General features: G+C 44.2%; 1 protein-coding gene across 5 annotated transcripts in view; it reads left to right on the top strand.

The window, feature by feature from the left end:
- The window catches only part of JMJD8 (jumonji domain containing 8), a 165274-nt gene that overhangs the window by 72851 nt on the left and 67935 nt on the right, over window positions 1–24488 (top strand). For all 5 annotated transcript variants that reach the window (XM_069210549.1, XM_069210546.1, XM_069210545.1 and 2 more), the window contains one exon: window positions 2436–2503. In XM_069210549.1, the coding sequence (XP_069066650.1) occupies window positions 2436–2503 (68 nt within the window). The remainder of the gene's footprint in view (window positions 1–2435; window positions 2504–24488) is intronic.

Genomic DNA, 24488 nt, shown 5'->3' with positions numbered 1-24488 from the left:
TGATCTGTGCATTAAGTACATCCGCCACATTGGCAGATGTAGTGAGTGGACAGAGATCTCCACTAAGCAAGTGGGATCTATAAATATGGTGGGCTGTACTACGTCAAGTCCTCTGTTGACCTGGTCGGCGTGATGGTTACTATCCATGGTCTAATGTCATCCATTAAATAAAACATTTTCCACATGTAGATTTGGCAAAGCGAACTGCAGCTGGTAGACACTGCCTTCCGATTGCTGCTGTCCTTCTCGACTAGGAGAACCTTTCAACTTCACAGAGTTTGGCCAAAACATCTTATATAGCCTATTTAAGAATGTGCTTCATGTGGTGTAAACATTATTTGCTAATAACCCTCACTGTCAGTACTCCAACAGTCGGTAGATGAGTTGGTTGTGACCCTTCTAATAACAGATAAAACCTCTGAGTTGCATCCCAGAATAGTGCCTCCTCGTTTGGCAGTCTAGTTCTGAATAGTTGTACCGTTACTGTTATTGAAGACGGCAAGCACAAACTCAAAGTAGCAAGAGCCTCATCATCTATACAAAATATCCTCTTTTAAGTGAAGGCAGTTGTTTCATTTATGGTAGGACTGGGAACTGTGTCACCTTCCCTTTTAGCTTAAGCAAATGCTACTTTAACTTCTTTTGCAAGCAAGCCTGGACACTCTTCAATACAATTTAATTTTGAGGGAGAAGAATGGTTGGAGTACCTACATTGTTTTACAACATCTGATGAAAGAGTTCAGGCAGGTAGTTTTTTTGTTTCCTTCAGTCTTGTAACTTCCCTTTTTGAGCCAGTCCACAGGACACACATCAGATACCTGTTGTGGAAGATGGCCGCCTTCCTTGCCATCATATCCACAATGTGTGGGAGGTATGAGAGATTTCTCAATCAATTGGGTCACTGCATGGTCCTAGATTCATTTCAAAGTTCCTGGTGAATTCCTATTAAATGAATCGGTTGTCCTACTAGCTTTCTTTTAAAAGATCAACTTTTGTGGCTACATTTTTAGACATTAAGTAATATATTAAGCTGTATTGAACAAGACCAGATTGTTTTGTTTAGAAAACAATACCAACCGCTCACTGCATTTGGCCACTCAATTAAATGTCAGCTATTGGCCAACTGAGACATAACAAAATTGATTTAATCTTGTCTGACAAACTCCCACAAGAAAGGAAATGGGTTACGTTAATGGCCTTGTACATTGACAGAGCATTAATTGAAACTGTGCAGCAAAACTGTCAGAGTTGACATGAGTTTCATTTCTAAACACTTGGTAGACAGCAATGTGGAGTGCCTGTCACAATCTCTTAAGTAATATTAACTGGACAATCAAGCTAGAAAAGATTGTGAGTGAGACATTTGTTGGTCCGTCTGAACCCCCTTCCAGTTAGTTGAGAATCATTCCTCTTTACCTTTATACCGGGAACTGATTTGGTGACTAGTGTTGATTGGTGAATGTGTTCTATCTATAACAAATGTAATAATATATAGGAAAAAGTTACTTACCTTTAATTTTAGTTCTTCATGGTGGAAATTCTCATTGAAGTCATAAACAACCACTGATCCTCGCTATCATGGCTTTGGGATGACAAAATGTACAAAGTAGGGCTTTATTAATCCCCATGAGAAAGCATTGAAGCAGCTATATGTGCAAGGCAGGACAGACTATCAAAGGTAGTAGTGTCATTAAAAGGGCATTTTTCAATCTTACCTTCACAACTGCTGTCCATCGAGTTCCAGTTTCATAGTTTTCTTCATGTTCTTCCTTTACATTTCATTCTGTGCTAGTTATAAGGCTAGGCGTTTTACTTTTGGATATGCTCTAGATTTAATGGATGCAAGTGAAAGAAAATGAAATGTAATATTGCAAATGTAGCCTTAGATAGGCTGCAGTGTGAATCCGCATTAAAAATGCCTTGTTTGTTTTGTTATTAAAATGTCTGTATTTTTAACATGCATCTTGTGGTCCCGCTAGTAAGAGGACCACTAATGTATTTATAGCTTCCATAAAGAATCTCCCAATGGTGAATTGGGATTGGAGGTAAGTAACTTTTATATATTGACTACCTTTGCTAGTATTGAGCAATCCACAAAAAAAACATACTTACATAGATATATCACGAGTGCCAACTTGTTTTCAAAATTGCAAACAATTCCTTTTGGGCAGTACAACGCTGGGTGTACGTTTTAAACATGCTAGCTAGCTTCAATTTTCAGAAGAGATAGTTGGTGTAGTTCGAGTTTGCAAGGTGAGGATAGGAGGAAGGGCCACTTGTTACTGCCCTGTCCTTTAAACTGTATAGTCACAGTTTCATGTCCCACACACAAGATTGCTGAAAGCTTGTAAAGCAAAGACATCTGGGATTAGAATATGGGAGTTAATGTTCACCTTTTTCCTTGGTCTTACTCATTTTGCTCTCTCTACCCATAGGATCTGGGACTGGAGTTCCATTTCATTGGCACGGACCTGGTTTCTCTGAGGTGATCTTTGGCAGGAAGGTGAGGATGATTTAATTGGCTACGAGAAATAGTTCTATGTAGGATGAATGATGTAGTCAATATCAGAGAATTTCTGACATTAAGTAAGCATAATTCACGTAAGCTGGGTCTGCTCCAGTTTCCATATTTATATGAAAATATTTTGGTACTACTTCGTAAGATAATACCACAAATAAAATCTATTTGCGAGTAACAGTTTGGAAAAAACGTCCATTTAATTTGAAAATACAAAACTAAACACCATGATATGTAGTCAAAGGGAATAGAAAGAGGGGGTAAGGAGTTTGGAAAGGAAAGGTGCAAGGGGCTACTGAGCAATAGAGAAAGGAAAAGATGTGGCAGGTGGTGGGAAAGGACATATTCCAATCTACAACATACCCAGACACAACATAGAAATACTTGTGACAAAAACAAATCAACAACTATGAAGAAGGACTGGCACAGAAGAAGAAAAAGGGAGAGGAAGGAGGACCAAACATTAATGGAGCGGGACAGAAAAAGGGAAAGGCCCAAAGCGGATGACAAGCAGAAGGGAAACATTATTTTAAAATGGGCAATATGAAAAAGAAAACATTAGAAAGAGGATGAAAAGCAGCAGGAAAAATAATGCAGAACAGAGCAGAGTACAGCAAGTTTCCCCACGTAGTCAAACTAAAAAATTGAATATAAGACAGAAACAAAATTACAAAAAGCGATTGATATATTGCAGGATCCCTGTGACCGTCACCAGCGCACACAACATCAGCATTCTCCCCTACGCAGACAACACACAAGTCATACTCTCCCTCTAGTACTAGACCACCAACATAAGAAACAAGTTCACTACCAGAATCGCCCAAGTGCTGTATCTTAAATGTCTAGGGAGAAGATCTGCCACCTAGATATAGTAAACTATGGCTCTCCCTTGATCTTGGACTCACAAAAAGAAACATTGCAAGGAAATGGGGGAAGTCTGAACTGCTAAACCTACAAGACTAGCTACTGGACTGGTGTATGTTGGCGGAAAATACAATCTACTCAAGTAGGGGGGTGCCCCCAAAAAATGGGAAAAAGTGTGGTATTCCTGCTGATGCCAGAGTGGAGGAAGTGAGGAAATAGGTACTTCAACCTCAATTAGTGAATGAAATGTTGGTGCGTGAGATGGCATCACTACATCCACCACTTTGCTTCTGTACTGCACTGGTTTCACACTTCAAAGTATTGATTGCCATACTCATCCTTTTCTGATCTATGTTATCATTGTTGTTGACCAATTTTTACAATACTGGAAAAACATTAAAAAGATTCATTTAAAAAAAAGAAACACGCTCACTGCCTGCATGACCTCAGAATGGAACTCCAGCTGGTGGCAGGCCGAACTTGGGCCCACACCCATAACCCACACAAGGAACCTTAAAATAAACATTAAGAGCACACTGGACATAATCACACAAGTCAATGGTGTTCTCCTTTCACACACTGAAGATGCTGACAAAGATCTTCAAATGGCTCCAAAGCAATAGTAGAAAAACTGACATGCATAACCTAATCCCTAGCAAGTTGGATTTTGAGAAAGCCCTTTGCACTGGGATAACCAGGCAACTCACTAGAAGACTACGAACCACAGAACTCCTACTCGTGCACAACTGATGCATACACAGATCAGGGGGATGGGCATTACCTTACATCACTCCTAAAGCATGAAACGACTTCCCACTCCACATCAGAGCCTTCTCTCTTCTTGAATTCCACAAGAAGCTGAAGACTTGGTTTTTCAATAGACCAACCTACTATACACAGGGCTGGGCACACACACCTGCTCAGCACTGGGATACCCTCGCAGGTGATAGTTGTCTTTGCAAATCACATAAAATAACATTGGTTCATAGAGAAAATGCAAAAAACCTAATACATGCAATATTTTACTGCATCCATTCAGCAAAATTAAGCCTTTGTATCCCAATGATATTCAGTCCTGTAGGTGAGGGTCCCTGTTGCCCAATTATATTCTAATATGTTTCATATTTGAGGTGATATGCACCTCATTTGTGTTAAGTTCTAAAATAGCCAAACCTTTGTATGCCTTTTTACTTTAACAGATTTAGTCCTGAGTGTGAAATGACTGTGCTACACGCCTGACTTACAGCAGAAGAGGAAAAGATCTGCTTCCAATAAATTGTCTTTCCTGCAGACTGCTCATCTGTAACCTTTCACAGTTCTCATGGTTGTATCCAGAAGTTTTTTTTTTTTTTAGCAATTCTCCATCACCTGCACGCACCAAGTGGTGCTGTTGTGGAACCTTTTCCAGATTCATCTGAAGCCCTTTCCAAAAATAATGAAGTGGATCCATACAGGTTGTAATCCCTGCCAATAATTTCATATTTTTGTTTCCCTTATCTTGCATATGTCGGGATCCAGAGGTTGCTGACTCCTTTGCTGAATATGTTTTCTTTTTTTTCATTCTTTTTCAGAGCAATGTCCCCTCCAAAACCCCTCAAATTTTAAGACTTGTCCAACTGCAGAAAACAAGTGGCTAGCACAGACTGTCTTTCTGTTGCACGTGGCTTTGATGTATTATTTGCTCTCCTGTAATTTAGGATTAAATCCTCCCCCCAACACCTAACACCCAGAGCATACTAATTGATACCAACACTCAGAGTTGTGGCACTTGATGAATCTCCAAAACGCAGGTGGGTTTGATTCCTGTCCTGAGTGTCCTCTTTTAAAAGAGTGTGCCTCTCTTTAGAATATTAACATGTACTTACAGTGACTATCACTCAAAACCTATTTTTCACTGCAGCAGGCCTAGCAATCCTATGTCAAAAACCAGAGTACAGGTTAAAATTTTAAAATCCTAATACTGTATCTCCGGAATCGGACTAGCTCAGAAAAAGAATGTAAAAAATATTTTTAAAATAGTGAAGTTGGATTTCTAGGAAACTTGAGAAATTGAGTTGAGGTTGGGTTGAGGTTGGTGAAACCCCACTCATGCAACAACCACAATCCTTTTCAGGGAGACCCACAAAAAGTCACTAAATTAACCTGTGCTTAAACCTCTGGTAGTTTGCCACTCAGGCAGTTAGGCTTAATGCAGAGGCAATATGTAAATTATTTATGCAGTCCTCAAACAATAATAAAGTGAAAACACAGTACAAGAGAAATCCCACACTAATCTAGAAAAATAGAATAGTCTTTAATAAATAAAATGACACCAAAATAAAAACAAAAAAAATGACACCATAACAACAGAAATCCAGTCAGTAGAAGTGGAGTTATTCAGTTTCAAAGATTTTAGGCAAAATAGTGCTTAGAAGCAAATAGTGCTAATTACAGTTGTCTGGTCGCGCTGGACCAGGTAAAAGTCCCAAGTTCAGGCCAACTGTGAAGGATCACAGACGGGCACAAGACCAAATGTGGCCTGCTGAAATAGAACCTTATGTCCTTGGAATCAAGATGAGAAGTCCTCGTTGGTATGCACTGTGCAGTGTTGATGAGCCGTTGAGCAGGACCTCCAGTACATGTTCTTACATCGAGATGCATATCGATGGGTAAAAGCACTGCAAAGCTGGCGTCGAGATGTGTTGTGCTGCGTTGGGTCGTGAAGCCACTGGTGTAGGGCAACACTGTGTCAAGGTGCATCGTGCTAGGTCGATGCTGGTGAAGACGCTGAGCAGTAGCTGCAATGCGAGGTCCAGTATCAAGATGGTGCGCACTGTGTCTGTTCCAAGGAAGCCACCAGTCTGGCACTGTTAATGTGAGGACTGTGATGGGATGAGTTACGTGGCGTTGGTTCCGATGAAGAAACCTAGAGCTGGAGATGCGAGCACTGTGATAGCTCTGACAAAGCCGCTGGTCAGGAGCTTGTTATGTCTCTGTAGATCAGAGCAGGAGCACTGACTCTAGTAGATAATCTGGTAGTCCTGGATTCCAGCAGCAAGGTAGGCCTTGGCCAGCAGGGCAGTCCTCAAACAGCTCAGAAATCCTCAGACAGCAGGGCAGTCCTTCAACATTTATGCCTGGTTTCAGTTGGTAAAAACTGCTATACTTACTCCGAAATCTGGAAAGTTTTTCCTTTTCCTGCCCTGGTCCCAAGATGTCTGGGGAAACATAAGGCTAGTGTGAAGTTGTCTGTGATTGCAGGCGGCAGATCCTACTGAAGTGTTAGCGCGGTAGATGACAACTCACTCCCATCCATCCTGCCAGCACCCAGTCCCCCATTGTTACACTGTCTGTAAGGAATACATAAAGGACTACTACCAACCTTACCTAGGCACGTGACCCAGTATACAGGCTGCAGGCACAAAATATTTAGCTTTCCGATAGTTGTGACTTGCAATCCAATCTTACCATTACAGAGGGGTTTAAATGACAGTTTATTTGCGTGTAAACATGACATTTCAACCTGTTCCCAAACACTGTTATACTATGGAAGAGGTAGGCTGTAGTGAAAAACAAATTTAAGACTTTTTCACTACCAAGATATGCAAAACTTAAATGTTTATTTACAACTTTTTAATTATAGTGCACCCTGTCCCAAGGGCTGTTTAGGACCTACTCTAGTTGTAGCTTATATGTGTTAAAAAGGAAGGTTTAAGCCTTGTAAAAGGTTTATTTTGCTAGGTTGAAATGGTAGTTTAAAACTAAATACCAGCTTAGGCAGGCACCTTAAGCGGGTGGCACAATAAGTGCTAGTGGCCCTTTAGGAGCATGTAGTTTATATGTCCTGGGTATATGTAGTACCACCTTACTAGAGACTTATAAGTAAATGAAATGTGCCAATTCGGTGTAAGCTAATTTTACCATTTTAGGTTTGGCCTGCACAGCGCTTGCACAGAGCTTGCAAAATTTCTTGCATAAAAAAAAAATCTTAAAAGGGGCTTAAAACCAGCCCTATACTTACCTTTTCTTACCATTTGTTGATTTCAGTGTCGCTCTAATTTACTAACTTACATGCTTCTGATTGGTCAGCATGTTGTCTGCTTTCACTTTGCACATCCTCCTGCTCTGCTTTGCCTGTCCATGGTGTGGCATGGAGCATGGCTCAAGTACAGCTTGTGGTCACTGGTTAGTGGCTAGTGGCCAGTATTCTTCCACTGGCCATGCATGCTGAAGGTACTTTTTTTTCTAATTTGCTATCTGGCACTCCATACGAGTGCATTTGCCATTGGTGGCTTTGCCAAAGCTTGCCATTTTATTTTTTAACGTCATATATGATGGCACAGTATTGACTTCACACCTCACAAATGGTACCCACAGAGTGCCTCTAACGTTATTTAGTGAAGGCTTTAGTGAATAGACTGCAGTGGATAGAGGCTTATACATGACCCCGTAACAAAAAGATTCAAATGTCTGAAACATTTTAAACATCTCCCACAGCTCTTCTAAATAGTGTTGTTATATAATCCATTTGCCTGCACATCAGTTGTTGTGTAGGGCATGCCATGTTAGGTAGCGTCTGAGTGTTTAGTAAGGGGCTTTGGAGGCAGTCCTGGAGCCGGGCCCGTCCTCTCGATCTCCCAGGGTTTTATAATCATCATCAATCTGCTTTTGCTGTTTGTGCACAAGGAATGTATGACATTCTTCTGGTGAGCTGTTCATCAAGAACAGTTTCCCTCCTCACAATGCTTTCAGGGACAGAATGGCACAGTTTACCTTGGGAGAGACTTAGCGCTAGACCTAGAAGCATTAGAAACTCAAAAGGTTTTCTCCATTTTCCCAAGCTGTTGATTTATTGATCACATACACAGATAAACTGTAGATGTAGTACAATAATTTCAGCACATTTCATATTTGAGAGTGAGATCCTTCGCCAGCTAGCAGTACAATCTGGCAATCTGGTACTTACTCCATGTATTACAAGTCCGGAGACATTAGACTGCTTCAGGTCACTGAGTGATCTTTCCACATGCATCATATTTTCTTTCATTTTTCGTTGTGCTGAGTACAGTTGTTTTTGTTGGAGTTTACAGAGACAAAGCATGCAGGTAGCACTGCACAGATGCAGTCTAATTACACCTTTTGAACATAACATTCTTACCTCTTTTCCTCTTCCCCTCTCCAGCCACATTTCTTTGATCCCTCTCTACCTCTCCTTCCGCCTTCTTTGCTTCTTTGTCTTTCCTCCCACATGTCTTCATCCCATCCTCTCACCTTGCTGCTTTCTGACTCATCTCCTCCCTCTTCCTTTACCTCTTCTTTCTCCCCAGCACATCAAGCTAAGCATTGGCAAAGCCAGTAGGTTTCTCCTTTGTGAAATCTCTTTTTTTACATGTATGTTACAACATGGCCTAAAGTTTTAAAAAAAATTTTTAAAAAACTATGGCGCGGCCAGCATTGACTGTGTCATAGCACATTTTTTTGTTTAAATCATGATGCACAGCAGCTCAACTGTGCAACATGTAAAAAACATAGTGCTTAATGTTTTTCTTTAAGCCATGCTGGGCATAGCAGCTCAACTTTGCAACATGTAAAAACAATTATAGGGCTTAATTTTTTATTTAAGTAATGTTGCAGAGCAGCTCAACTGTGGAACATGTAAACAAATTGACAAAGCCAATCAATATCGCAGAGACTAAACCTATTGTCTTTGCCAGTGCTTGTTGAAGGAGTGAGCACAAAAGCTTAAGCTCTTTTTGGCAGTGGTAAAGTGCACAGAGTCCTAAGGTCAACCAAAAAAATTAAGCAAAACAGAAGGGGAGAAGGCAAAAGGTTTAGGGAAAGACCACCCTAAGGCTTTCAGGTCTAACAATAAATATTAAAGAAAAGTTACTTTTAGAAAGTTACCTTGTGCATGCCTAAAGTTCCTGCTGGTTGATTTGTGTTTGCTCTCCCACTTTTGCCGACTAGTAATTACCATCTGCATAGGTACGAAATGCCTCCCAAGGGCAAACAAGATCACTCCACTGACCCTGACAGAATATGCAGGGTGTGACTGGGAGTATCCTTTTTAAACATTAGTTCTTAAATTCTGATTGAAAGAATCCTGCAGGATGTTTGATGCTGCAAGATGGCGGCTGCCTTTCAGTGATTCTCCTGACAGCACCTGCATAATCCTTGCCAGTCCTGACACTAGGGCATCATAATTGGCCCATCAACCCCTTGGATGGCCCCCTATATCCTACCTAATTTCCTCTTCACTACGGTGGACAAAGCCATTGAAGCCCCCCTTAGTTGCTGGCTGTCTGGGGACTTTGCTGCTCTTTCAGGGCTGGTTCCCCCAACCCAAGCTTTCCTCACGGGTCTGCCAGATGTAAGCGACCTTCATACTAGGCCTGAGTACTAGCTCAGAGCTGCGGAGGCACCTGGCTTCCTCTGCACTACCGAGATTTCATCACTGGACTAACTCCTACTTGCCAGTCTGACCAGGGCCCTGGCTGCTCTTTGGGGACCGACCCCCCAAGCTCTGCTTCCAGTGCAGGCCTGGAGCCGGGTACTTTCTGGCTTCACTCAGCAGTTTTCAGTGACATCACTTAGAGGCGAGGGTGATAAACAGAGAGTGGCATACATGATGCACATACTGAGGATCTCCAATTTTTTGTGGAGCAAAGCCTCACTGTCCTACAACCGATCATCAGGTGCCCATCTCATGATGATGTGGGCCCCTCAATAGTGACCATGCTGCTTAGAGATTGAGCAACTGTTGGTTTCTCTGTGATCCATCTGCATAGTATTTTATGTACTTGCTTGATTCTTCTTGACTTGTGGGACTTCCTACACTGGTCCTGAGGACTGCTTATGCCCTCCATGTCTGTCCCTCATTGCCAGTGGGTTGAGGGAGTGAGGCATGTCCCTACCAACAACGCTGTATGCTGAATGGACTCTTAGATTTCCAGGTGCTGACCTGAGGCGGCACTATCCTTGGCTGAACTATCCTGATCATTGCCTGGTGTGGCCTAATTAAGGCGTATGCCTCCCTGTTGCCAGCCTATGATCCCATTAACTTGCCCCTGATGGAATTCCGAATAGAATTTTGTTATTGCAAGCACTGCCCTTTCCACCTGTTGGGGAAGCTCCTACAGCATCCATTTTATTGGATTCATTCCTCACTCCTCATCCCTACTTCTCATCCCTGCTTCTCATCCATCATCCCTACTTATCATCCATCATCCATCATCCCTACTTCTCATCCATCATCCCTGCTTCTCTTCCATCATCCCTACTTCCAATCCATCATCCCTATTTCTCGCCTATCATCCCTACTTCTTACCCATCATCCCTACTTCTCTTCTGTCATCCCTGCTTCTCATCCCTGCATCTCATTCCTGCTTCTCATCCATCATCCTTACTTCTCATCCATCATATATCATCCCTACTTCTCCTCCATCATCCCTACTTCTCTTCCATCACCCCTACTTCTCATCCATCATACATCATCCCTGCTTCTCATCCCTCATCCCTGCTTCTCATCCATCATCCATCCTCCCTTCTTCTCATCCATCATCCCTGCTTCTCTTCCATCATCCCTACTTCTCATCCCTCATTCCTGCTTCTCACCCATATGTCTCTTCTATCATCCCTACTTCTCTTCCATCATTCCTACTTCTCATCCCTGCTTCTCATCTCTACATCTCATCCATCTTCCATCATTCCTACTTCTCATGCCTCATCCATCATCCCTGCTCCTCGTCCATCACCCCTACTCCTCATTCCTCATCCTTCATCCCTCATCCCTCAGTCATACCAAAACATTTTCAGTGTTGTGAAACACACATTCACACTGAGGCCTGCATTCTGTTTCACTGAAAAACAGCCTTCTCATTGCATGTGCTGGGTGAAGACAGAGGAGGGGAAATGCAATTGTGTTTGTTTCCAGTGAATTCAAGGCTGTATAGCATTTTATTTGATTTAAGTAAGTGTTTTTCTGTTTACACAGGTCTCTGCAGAAAGCTCTGCTTGTTTGGGAAATACAAGGAGCCCACAGCTAGGGCCTTAAATCAAGTCTTGGAGAAAGGGTTATACAGTTCATCTACAGTTCCTTGAAAATCTTTCTGGTTTCAGAAAAGAAAAAAAACAGCTCTTAGAGATAAAAGCAGCCTCAGATTTAAACATTGCATTTGTTACAAAAAAAATGAAACCAGAAAAGGTGTGGATGAATTGTATTGCACTGCCACCAGAGATGATTTTAAACATTTTCTTTCTACATATGAAACTGAAACCAGAAAGGTTTTCGGTTGAACTGTAGATGACCTGTATAACCTGATTTATGGCCCCAGCTGTGGGCTCCTTGTATTTCCCAAAGGAGCAGAGCTTTCTGCAGAGGCCTGTGTAAACAGAAAAACACTTAGTTAAATAAAATGAAATATTGTGCAGCCTTGAATTCACTGGACACAAACACACAGTTGCATTTAATCTCCTCCCTCTTCACCCACCATGTGCAATGAGAAGGCTGTTTTTAAGTTAAATATAATGCAGCTCTTTCTCATAACTCTGATTGGCTGTTCTCAACCAATCAGTGTGAAGGTGTGTTTCACAAAACTGGAAATGTGTTGGTATCACTGAGGGATGAGGAATGAGGAGTAGGGATGATGGATGAGGAGTAGGTATGATGGCTGAGGCATGAGAAGTAGGAATGAAGGTAGATGGATAAGAAGTAGGGATGAGGGTTGAGAAGTAGGGATGATGGAAGAGAAGTAGAGATGAGAAGCAGGGATGAGAAGTAGGGATGATGGAATAGAAGCAGGGATGAGGAGTAGGGATGATGTATGATGGATGAGAAGCAGGGATGATGGATGATAGGTAGGAATGATGGAAGAGAAGTAGGGGTGATGGTTGAGAAGTAGGGGTGATGGTTGAGAAGTAGGGGTGATGGTTGAGAAGTAGGGATGATGGATGAGAAGTAGGGATGATATATGATGGATGAGAATTAGGGATGATATATGATGGATGAGAATTAGGGATGATATATGATGGATGAGAATTAGGGATGATGGGTGAGAAGTAGGAATGATGTATGATGGATGAGAAGTAGGAATGATGTATGATGGATGAGAAGTGGGAATGATGGATGAGAAGCAGGGGTGAGAAGTAGGGATGAGGAGTGAGGAATAAGGATGTCCTAAAATGGATGCTGTAAGCTCCGCTTGGTTAAATCTTTCCTTGTACCCACGCCCTCCACCACGACTTGTAACTACGAGCAAAATGGCTGTAGCGCATTCAAAAAACCAACCACATGGGTCCTTAGACAACAATAACTTTGCTTCAGCTGAGAAGCTGGGTTTAATTCAACAGGCCATCACGGAAACCAGATCTGCGTTGTGGAATATAGTCAATACTCTTGCTCCAGAGCTTGGCCCTCTACGTGGCAATCAGCGAAAACTAACGGAGCGAGTCAAGAACATTGAAACTTCTTTACAAGTTCTGCAGCCCTCAAACTGATGACACTCAGGGACAAGTAGCCAACCTACTGGAGAGGATCCTGTTTCTGGAGGGCAGGGCGGAGGACACTGAAGGTCACTCCCGCCAAACAAGTATCTGCATTTTTGGTCTTCCGGGGGTCTACCTCTTTTGTCCAAGATTGGCTGCCGTGATGTGTGGTCCCTGAGGGTCTCTCCCCTCTCTTTGTGGTGGAATGAGCCCACAGGTGTTCAGCCAGACGGCCTCCACTGTGTGCCATACCTAAGCCAAGTTCCTAAATTTCTATAACAAAGACTTGATTTTGCAAAAGGCACAACAGTTATACCACCTCTCCCATGACGGGTACTGGATCCTTATTTTACGGGACTACATGAATTCAGTACAGCACTGCCACACCTCATTCATAGATGTCAAATAGAAACTTCAGGACATGGGCATTACACACACACTCTTCTGGTTCCAGAAAAGTTTTAAATCATCACCAATAAAACTAGATACTTCTTCATCACACTGCAAAAGGCGGCAGAGTGGTGGGGACAAAGGTACTGCAGCCCTTCATCCTCTGGCGCACACTGCTGCATCTCTGCAGAGCGATGAGCCCTGGCACGTGAAGGCGAGGCCCACCAGTGGCACAATGCAGTGCCTCCAGCACATCGACCCTGAGTCAGGCTCTCATCAAGAGGCTTCCAGTGCTCTCCATTTCCTTTAAGATTCGCTTCATCCATTGACTCCGATTCTAGTTTGTCAGTCAAAGACTCACAAAACGCCTTGTTGAGTTCAGCGTCCGAGGCCCTGTCTGTCATCACATCACAAGCAGCAGATGATATAATGTAACCAAGTAACTGCATCCTCAAGTTATTATATCAGTATTGCATTCTTATTAAATATACCTTTTGACTGAATAATACCTTAGTGTTATACACATCATCAATAGTTAAAGACACTCACTGATAAAAGACAAGCTGTTGCTCACTGACACCCATGGATTTAGAACATTGTGATACCCTGTCTCTCCTTCTCCAGCTCAATCTCCTTTACATTTGCAAGGTATAGCAGGTCTTCAAACTCAGTTTAGCTACCCCGAAACTGTCACAACTATGATGTCTAGTAAGATCCCCCATGCAGTTTCAATGTCTGATCATCCAAGTCTTGATGTGCCAGAGGTAAGGATGACCCCTTCCGATGCCGCCAACACTTGTGAGTACCCAGCAAAAAAGTGCCACCCAGAAGGAGCTCCAAGTAGGGAAAAAGTAGGAAAAAAACCAAAAGGTAAAAACATCTATGCAATGATGGGGCTCCCATGTGTAGTAGTCAGGGCCCAGAGGAGAAAGTAAGACTGGAAACAGCGAAGACTGATGCAGGAACCTGAAGGACAATGGACTCGACGAAAAGGGTTTAAGCTGGAAACTGCTGAAAGCTGTGTCCAGGAGCGACAAAACACAGCGAGGAAGCTCAAGTGTTGCGACACAGTGACCATCAGAAAACCCTTCCTTAAATAGGCCCTGAACTGGAAGAGGAGATAGGATCACAGAAAAGCCTCCATAACTGTTTTGGATAAAATAGGCATAGAAATGGTGTCAGCCATCTTAGATTGGACAGATACATATTTTTCCAGACTCTTTACAGAGGGATTACAGGAAGAAGACTTGGCTGGTAGAATGCCCTCAAAGGAGCTGCCTGGCCCTCCCTGGCACAGAATATCCCTCACAAGGTGCACGCCGACAGACCAGATGCGAAGTAAGACTGGTCACCCCTGGCACAGCCTCAGAACTGCTGCTGCTCATGGCGCAGGGAGGCAGCGCACCCCGCTCTCCAGGGTCAATCGGGACAAGCACGAGCAGCACAACAATTGCTGCTTTCTCCTATGGGACCTGATAGTCCCTGTCAGCCTTACAGTCTAACACAATGGTTCAGTTTTTCTGGATAGCTAGAAGTCACTCTTCGGCCCTGAGTTCGGGAATTGGGAATAGTTTACAGTCAGGTCTGGTTATCCTTTACCCTGTTCAACTGTGTTGGAAGGACTATGATTGCAGAGCTGATTTGTCCATATCAGTGGTTGAGGAGCGCTTTCCCAGCGTTACAAACCACATATCCTTCCCCTGTGACTAATGACTAATCTAATATTACTTGCATTGAATGTGAGGGGAATGAGCTCTCCCAGAAAGGCTACCATATGTACCTCTTTCTTAAGTGTAGAAACACCCATGTTGTCTTCTTACAAGAAACGCACTTGACATAACAAGAAGGGATTAAACTACAGAAGCAGTGGAGAGGTCAGTGCTATTGCACAGATCACTCCTGGTTTGCTAGAGGAGTGCTGATATGGGTGAAACCCAGAATTCCCTTCTAACCCACAGAAACACTAATTGATAAAGAAGGGCGATATGTTTTTGTTGAGGGAATACTTGATGGTGCACTTTTGCTTTTTAGTAGTGTTTATTCCCTGAATGTTGGCCAATCTGACTTTCTGGCATCCCTCTCAACATATCTCATGCAATGGTCTCGGGTAAAATGGATAATTGGTGGCAATTTTAAAACCGTCTTACATGTTGGTTTGGATAGATCTTAAACCCTCCACTACAAAACACACTTAATGCAATGATGAACAGTAAGTGCACAAGGATGATGACTGGGTTATTGATAGATGTTTTGAGGGCTTTATATACTTGCACCTGTAAATTCCATATGCTCCCCACCTAACGATCTTCAGGTGCGACTAGACCACGTTCTGTGTCCTATATGCACACAACTCCTGATGTACAACGTAGAAGAATTTAGCAAAACCGTCTTGGACCATAATCCTTTATTGCTGCAAATACCCTGGGGGTAGATATAAACCACTAGTTCCCATGTGGTGGCATCATCCTCGTTCTTAGAGGACACTGTCTTTCGTTAACAGCTTAGAGCCACTATCACACATTATTTTGCTCAGAACAGAGACTCTGCATGCATGTTCCATTTTGAGTAGGACACCTTTGAGGCAGTGTGAGAAGTATACATTCATTCATTGGGGTGCATCAGGTACAAAATTAATACCATGACCTGGAATGATCTACCTAGATCTACTCTGCTAACAAACATAAGCTTCACTCAGCTAGGGGCTCTCACACGGCGCTCATGAAATCCCTTTGCTGCATAGACTATAAGATACGCATTGTGCGATCCCATGCAGAAACAGATCAATCTGGCAGGATGTTAGCATTGCTGGTCGAATGTGACATCCTCCCCAGTTACTGCCATTAGAATCGCCCTACATGAATTACTGTTAACTGTTGTAAAGTCCTCTTTTTGGATGTACACCCCCTAATTTTTGCTGCGTGATAATGCCGTTTTTTTATCTGAACGTGCATTGAGGCCTGCTAACCAGACCTCAGAGCCAGTGCTCTCTCTTTTCATTTGTACGGTGATTTTGTAAACCCAAATAGCAAGGTCTTTCCCTCCCCTGTAAGGCCCTGGTAAATGGTACCGGTGGTACCCAGGGCAGGGATGGTAAAGTGGTCACCAGTGCTGCAGCACTGATTATGCCACCCTGCTTTGATTGAGTAAAATCAAAGCCTGCAGAGCTGCCATATCAGCCTGCACGAGCAGCTTGTCTGCTTAAGTTTGATTCTGTCCACACCAAGTGCAGGCAGTGTCCCTTTACCGCCCATAGTGCAGGTCAGTCGCCCTAAGGCAAGCTTCCTATAGCCCAGGAGGCAAGGTGCACTGTGTTATCAGTGAGGACATATATGCACGAGCATATAGGACCCTGTGATAGCATTTAAAACTCAATGCTATATCAAGTGACCAGCGGTCCGGAGGGTAACATGAGCTGGCAGCCAAGCTAACCTTAGATGTCCAGCTCCATGATGGCACAACGTTTGGTGTCAAACACCATGCTTTTTAACCCTGAGCACAATTCTCATGCCCAGGATTAGCTAACATGTACCCTGGTGGAGTCCTTAGAGGATGCCAACCAAGTTGCCGGCTTTCCCTTAGATTGGCAGGTTCCCCTGAGCCATTTGCTGCCAAAACAAGAGTCTGTCTTCCTGCTGGTTGTGCTAGCACTACCCCCATGACGGATACAAAGGACCTAGACAGGGAGGAAGTCACAACTTTGTTTACATTGATCAAGGCGGTGAGCCTCAAACGCTTTCAGCACCCTTGATATTTAATCTCTTGTCCCCCACTCCAGGACAAAGCCCTTCCCGCTATGTCCAGGCTGACAGATGGGGAAAATTAGTTATTCAGGAGGAGTACACCTCCAAGAGGCTAGCCACATCTGGGCTAGGAGGTCTGTACAACCGAGGAAAGGTTCTACCATGTTGGCAAACCTTGTCATTAGAGGGTTCTGGTTAGAAAAGTGACGTACTTCCACATGAAGTCCTCACTTCAGGGGCGCACTAGCCGCAGGGACCAGTAGCCCATTAGCCACTGTCCCTCACACCCTTGACACCTCCTAAACTAGGATTTAAGGTGCTCCCCTGACACCAGAACCTCAGTTCTGACTTTGAATCCGAGAGGAGGCACAGAGACACCGTCACCAACAACAGAACTTTGGACTATGCCGCAGCCCAAAGAGAGGACACTTAAGTGCTCTGAGGAGACCATATACTGGAATTGTATGTTCGTCTATTTGTGGCAAAAGCTCATTGCCCCAAGCAAGAGGAACGCCACTGGACGCCTGAAACTGAAGTAGACTCCCCTAACTGGTGGAACCAGTTACCTGCAACCTGCAAAAGAGTCATTGTGCTGAGTCCCAAGAAGTTCAACCTGTCAGGCCCCTCTTGAGTGAGTCCAAAGAAAATCGGTGACCTGCACCTAGGGAGTTGTAGCAAGGCAACACCACTCTTCCAGCTAACGAAGTACCTGTGGATTATGTTTGCTGCTGCCAAGGCTTGTTGGTCACCAGCCTGGTAATGTACCCGTTCCTGGACGTCACCAACTCCAGAGCATCTCCCAGCAATAGCGACAACAGCAAAGACCCCTCTGCTGAGATCTTGCATCCTAAAGAAGGCGACTTCGACTAAGTGGCAAAGTATCTTTGGTGCAACCCTTCCGTGATTGACAGCTGCAAGACCACTGCTGCACCCAGAGCTGCCAGATGTGGCAGCGGAGTGCCAGCTGTGGATCCAGGTTCTGGATCCAGGTTCTGGAACAATAAAGAACTCTACTCTCTAATGGTAAAGTGTAACTCCATTTCCAAATGTTGTTTTGCGGTTACCGGTCATTTCTAAGGACAGCAAGGCTACCTCTGCACATGGACTCCTTTAGCATGGTAAAAAAGTACTGTCTATAGAAACTTGGTCTAGGGACCTCTCAGACCTGAACTCCAGGTTGGTTCCACGGAACTCATCCCACAAGTTACATATTGCACACTGCTTTCCCGCACTGACTTCAATGGTATTCATTTGACAACTAGAAGTGAATCTATTTTTAAATGCTTTAAAAATCCACAACTCCGGTTGTATGTAAGATACAAAGTTCATTTTCGTGTCCAAATTAAGATAATAATATGCTTTATTTTTCTAAAATGGTGATGGATTTCTTTCGAGTCATGTCAATTACTTATTGTCCATGTTGATGTTGTGCAATACTTTACACATATTCCTCTAAGTAGCCTGACTGCTCTTTTCCACTCTACCAGCTATGAGGTAAGGTTTACTGGTATGAACCCGAGGGTCACTTCTGGGCAATGTGTTAGTATTACACAGTAAGAAGACCCCCAGTCATACCACATAATACTGCTACCTTGCTACATTAAGGCTCCCATTTTCCAGTTTTACTGATTCTTACAGATAAATACGGAAAAAACAATGTGCTTCCTGTCTCCATTCATTTTTGAAAGTGGAAAAATACTGAAAATTGTACTTATTGTGAGAGACTGTCCATGCTGTTGTTCATGAATTCCAGGCAAAAGCTGAGCAGATATGCAGCTTAAGGAGTTACAACAGGATGAGATTTCCTTGGATACAGGCATTTGTTAACAAATATTTGTAAATTGGCTAATATGCACTTGAGAGTGTAGTGTTTTGTTATATGTGGCTGCTTGATTTGCTCCTACACTTCATGCATCCAAGTATGAGTGCACATCTAAGAGTTTAAAAATGTGGAAATATATCATTTTACAACTTCATTTATTTTCAAAATGTAAAATAAATATGGATGGATATCAATAAGATGGGCAAAAAATATTTATGGATAAATACAGATGGAATTGTTAAAAAAAATCAATACCATAAAACCAGGAGCCCTAATTATTGTATTCACAAGAAGCTATTCATATGGTTTTCTGTGCCCATTGCACTGCACAATACAGTCCAACGACTAGCTCTAATCATACTCACATATCAAACTTCCTGAGACTAATTCTACTGCATATACCAACTGAGCATCTCGAGCTGTTAGAGTCCCTGTTTACGAAACAGGAGGTCTGATGCGCCATACAGGATTTTGCAACATGAAAAGCTCCTGGCTTGATGGACTCCCAATAGAACTTAAAGGACTTACACTGACCTTCTCATTCCCTGGTGATCTTCTGGGGCCCAAATTGATTAAATTATATAACACATTGTTTCCAATCGTGCTCTAACTCCTACTATGCACAAGGCTTCCTTGTTCTTCATCTCGAAACCCAGTCAGGATCCTCTGGAGTTCACCTCCTAACGACTTTTAGCTATTCTGAACAATGATTATAAAATTTTCAGTAAGATTCTGGCTTGGCGCTTACTAACCTTTCTCCCTAATCTGATTTCCTCCGACCATACAGGGTTCATCCAGGGCCACTCCACTTCTCTAGATATAGTTGTCCACACTGCCTTTTAGATACAGCCCCAACACACTGGCCAAATGCTTCAGGCCGGGTACTGGAATTGGAGTAGGCATTTGACATGTTGGAATATGCACTGTGCTGCTCAGTATGGAACTAGGCCCAAAAATGACCCAGATGATTGAGCTACACTATACTGACCAAGTGGCCAGACTCAAAATACACCAACTCATATCTGATCCTAATCCGGGTAAGAGAAGCACTCTGCAGGGCTGCCCACTCTCTCCCCTCCTTTTTGCCTCAGCGATGGAGCCATTAGCACTACAGCTACGTCATTTGGGAGAGAACTGGGGCATTATACTTGATGGAGAGACACATATTTTGTCCCTCTACACTAATGATGTTTTGATTTTTATCGGAGACATCCATAACAACATTATGCCTGTGACACAAGAACAGAGCTTATTTAAAATGGCCTCAGACTTGGGGTAACTAGTTCAAAACTTGCCTCTTTCCTCTAAACTCAAACTGTCTGGTACAAGCTATTGCCATAGAAAATCATTGTATCAAATGGGAACCCACCACTTTCTGCTACATGGGTGTTAACATATTTCATTCTACCAGAGTTTTGATAAGTGGCAATGTGATGAGAGCAGTGTCATCACTCAGGTCCCAAATCTTACTCTGGAGGATCTTCCCCTTGTCGGTGCAAGGCATTACAAGAAGGATAAAGCTTCCCAGATTACTCTACAATATATCTAACATGCCTGTTTATTTTCCACTGAGCATTTTCTGCACGTTAGATGGAAAGATGGTGGGGGGCTGATATGGGCCAGTGGTAGATGGCGGATCTCCTTAGCGAAATTAAAATTCCCTAATGTGCATGGGAGACTTTGGGCCTCAGATTTTGAACATTACTATCTGGCAGCGCAACTCCAATAATCTGCCTGTTGGCTGGCTGGCCTACACCTGTCCGAGGTATCTGCAACAGACATACGTGGGGGTTCAAAACACACTGTGTTAGCTACTCAGCTCATGCTGTAGCTGACCCAAAACAAAGAGGCTTGTATGCACAGTGCACTTTAGCTACCACTGGGCACTGAATTTCCCGCTACAAACAGTCCTGTAAGCTCCAGGGATACCATTGTGGAGTCCCCCTCCTTCTGCCAGGATATATCTGTTGCAGCCGCTGAAGCCTGAGAACATTCAGGAATCACCTGCCCTGAAGACCTTTTTCAGGAAGGGGCACTTATCCCTTGCTTTGCTACTCCACACTTTAGCCCTTGCCTCCACCTTGGCCATAACAACCACAGAACCTCCCTTGTACCCACTGGTTCAAACAGTATTCACTATCTGCACAGTGTAGGAGGCTGGACTGGCTTGTAATGAGTACCAAGGGGTACTTGCACCTTGCACCAGGCCCAGTTATCCCTTATTAGTGTATAGGGTGTCTAGCAGCTTAGGCTGATAGATAATGGTAGCTTAGCAAAGCAGCTCAGGCTGAACTAGGAGACGTGTGAAGCTACTACAGTACCACTTAGTGTCATATGCACTATATCATAAGAAAACACAATACACAGTTATACTAAAAATAAAGGTACTTTATTTTTATGACAATATGCCAAAGTATCTTAGAGTGTACCCTCAGTGAGAGGATAGGAAATATACACAAGATATATATACACAATAGCAAAAATATGCAGTATAGTCTTAGAAAACAGTGCAAACAATGTATAGTTACAATAGGATGCAATGGGGAAACATAGGGATAGGGGCAACACAAACCATATACTCCAGAAGTGGAATGCGAACCACGAATGGACCCCAAACCTATGTGACCTTGTAGAGGGTCGCTGGGACTATTAGAAAATAGTGAGAGTTAGCAAAATAACCCTCCCCAAGACCCTGAAAAAGTGAGTGCAAAGTGCACTAAAGTTCCCCTAAGGACAAAATAGTCGTGTTAGAGGGAGAATGCAAGGAAAACACAAATCAGCAATGCAACAACGATGGATTCCTGTCTGAGGGTACCTGTGGAACAAGGGGACCAAGTCCAAAAGTCACAAGCAGCTCGGAGATGGGCAGATGCCCAAGAAATGCCAGCGGTTGGTGCAAAGAAGCTCTTACTAGGCTGAAGAACTGTGAATACTGAAGGAACGACAAGGGCTAGAGACTTCCCCTTTGGAGGATGGATCCCCCACGCCTTGGAGAGTCGTGCAGAAGTGTTTTCCCGCCGGATGGACGCCAACAAGCCTTGCTACACGCAAATCGTGCGTTTGGCGTTTTTGGACGCTGCTGGGGCCCAGGAGGGACCAGGAGGTCGCAAATTGGACCTGCAGAGAGAGGGGACGTCGAGCAAGACAAAGAGCCCTCACTGAAGCAGGTAGCACCCGGAGAAGTGCCAGAAACAGGCACTACGAGGATGCGTGAAACGGTGCTCGCCGAAGTTGCACAAAGGAGTCCCACGTCGCCGGAGACCAACTTAGAAAGTCGTGCAATGCAGGTTAGAGTGCCGTGGACCCAGGCTTGGCTGTGCACACAGGATTTCCGCCGGAAGTGCACAGGGGCCGGAGAAGCTTGCAAAGTCGCGGTTCCCAGCAATGCAGCCCAGCGAGGTGAGGCAAGGACTTACCTCCACCAAACTTGGGCTGAAGAGTCACTGGACTGTGGGGGTCACTTGGACGGTGTCGCTGGATTCAAGGGACCTCGCTCGTCGTGCTGAGAGGAGACCCAAGGGACCGGAGATGCAGCTTTTTGGTGCCTGCGGTTGCAGGGGGAAGATTCCGTCGACCCACGGGAGATTTCTTCGGAGCTTCTGGTGCAGAGAGGAGGCAGACTACCCCCACAGCATGCACAAGCAGGAAAACAGTCGAGAAGGCGGCAGGATCAGCGTTACAGAGTTGCAGTAGTCGTCTTTGCTACTATGTTGCAGGTTTGCAGGCTTCCAGCGCGGTCAGCGGTCGATTCCTTATCAGAAGGTGAAGAGGGAGATGCAGAGGAACTCGGCTGAGCTCATGCATTCGTTATCTGAAGTTTCCCCAGAGACAGAGACCCTAAATAGCCAGAAAAGAGGGTTTGGCTACCTAGGAGAGAGGAAAGGCTACTAACACCTGAAGGAGCCTATCACAAGGAGTCTCTGACGTCACCTGGTGGCACTGGCCACTCAGAGCAGTCCAGTGTGCCAGCAGCACCTCTGTTTCCAAGATGGCAGAGGTCTGGAGCACACTGGAGGAGCTCTGGACACCTCCCAGGGGAGGTGCAGGTCAGGGGAGTGGTCACTCCCCTTTCCTTTGTCCAGTTTCGCGCCAGAGCAGGGGCTAAGGGGTCCCTGAACCGGTGTAGACTGGCTTATGCAGAATTGGGCACCTCTGTGCCCAACAAAGCATTTCCAGAGGCTGGGGGAGGCTACTCCTCCCCTGCCTTCACACTATTTTCCAAAGGGAGAGGGTGTCACACCCTCTCTCAGAGGAAGTTCTTTGTTCTGCCATCCTGGGCCAGGCCTGGCTGGACCCCAGGAGGGCAGCTGCCTGTCTGAGGGGTTGGCAGCAGCAGCAGCTGCAGTGAAACCCCAGGAAGGGCAGTCTGGCAGTACCAGGGTCTGTGCTACAGACCACTGGGATCATGGAATTGTACCAAAAATGCCAGGATGGCATAGAGGGGGCAATTCCATGATCATAGACATGTTACATGGCCATATTCGGAGTTACCATGGTGAAGCTACATATAGGTAGTGACCTATATGTAGTGCACGCGTGTAATGGTGTCCCCGCACTCACAAAGTTCAGTGAATTGGCTCTGAACAATGTGGGGGCACCTTGGCTAGTGCCAGGGTGCCCTCACACTAAGTAACTTTGCACCTAACCTTTACCAGGTAAAGGTTAGACATATAGGTGACTTATAAGTTACTTAAGTGCAGTGTAAAATGGCTGTGAAATAACGTGGACGTTATTTCACTCAGGCTGCAGTGGCAGGCCTGTGTAAGAATTGTCAGAGCTCCCTATGGGTGGCAAAAGAAATGCTGCAGCCCATAGGGATCTCCTGGAACCCCAATACCCTGGGTACCTCAGTACCATATACTAGGGAATTATAAGGGTGTTCCAGTAAGCCAATGTAAATTGGTAAAAATGGTCACTAGCCTGTCAGTGACAATTTGAAAGTAATGAGAGAGCATAACCACTGAGGTTCTGGTTAGCAGAGCCTCAGTGAGACAGTTAGGCACCACACAGGGAACATATACATGCACACCTATGAGCACTGGGGCCCTGTGTGACAGGGTCCCAGTGACACATACATATAGGCCACAAACCTATGAGCACTGGGGTCCTGACCAGCAGGATCCCAGTGACACATAACAAACATACTGAAAACATAGTGTTTTCACTATGAGCACTGAGGCCTGGCTATCAGGATCCCAGTGAGACAGTGAAAACAGTGACAAACACCCTGACATACACTCACAAACAGGCCAAAAGTGGGGGTAACAAGGCTAGAAAGAGGCTACCTTCTCACACAACCCCCCCCCAAACGAAGGACAATAAGGCTAACCTTGGCCAGTTGAGACTTTATTGTCTAAGTGGTGATAAGTAGAGAGTAGCTCTGCAATAGACTGGTTACTCCCTTTATCATCCACTATATGGTTACTTCCCTGTGGGGATGTAAACCACCCTGTTTGAAGTTTTTTAGCTAACCAACAATGTGAAGATGTATTTTCAGAGTTTCTATCAGTAAGTTTTAGTTTAGAGCAGTGGGAATTATCCACTGAACCTATTTGTAATGATGGAAATGCCAGACAGGGATGCTGTCTCAGTAAAGCCATAGCTGGGCAAAAAGTTTGTCCATTTGGCTGGAAGAGAGAACAGGGATGCTGTTTCTCTTGAGTTGGAGAAGGGCAGGGATGCTGTCCTATGA

The sequence above is a fragment of the Pleurodeles waltl genome, chromosome 10 (genome assembly GCF_031143425.1).
Source record: "Pleurodeles waltl isolate 20211129_DDA chromosome 10, aPleWal1.hap1.20221129, whole genome shotgun sequence".
Classification (NCBI taxonomy): domain Eukaryota; kingdom Metazoa; phylum Chordata; class Amphibia; order Caudata; family Salamandridae; genus Pleurodeles; species Pleurodeles waltl.
The sequence above is the reverse complement of the archived record's forward strand: the minus strand, read 5'-3'. Positions and strand labels throughout refer to the sequence as shown.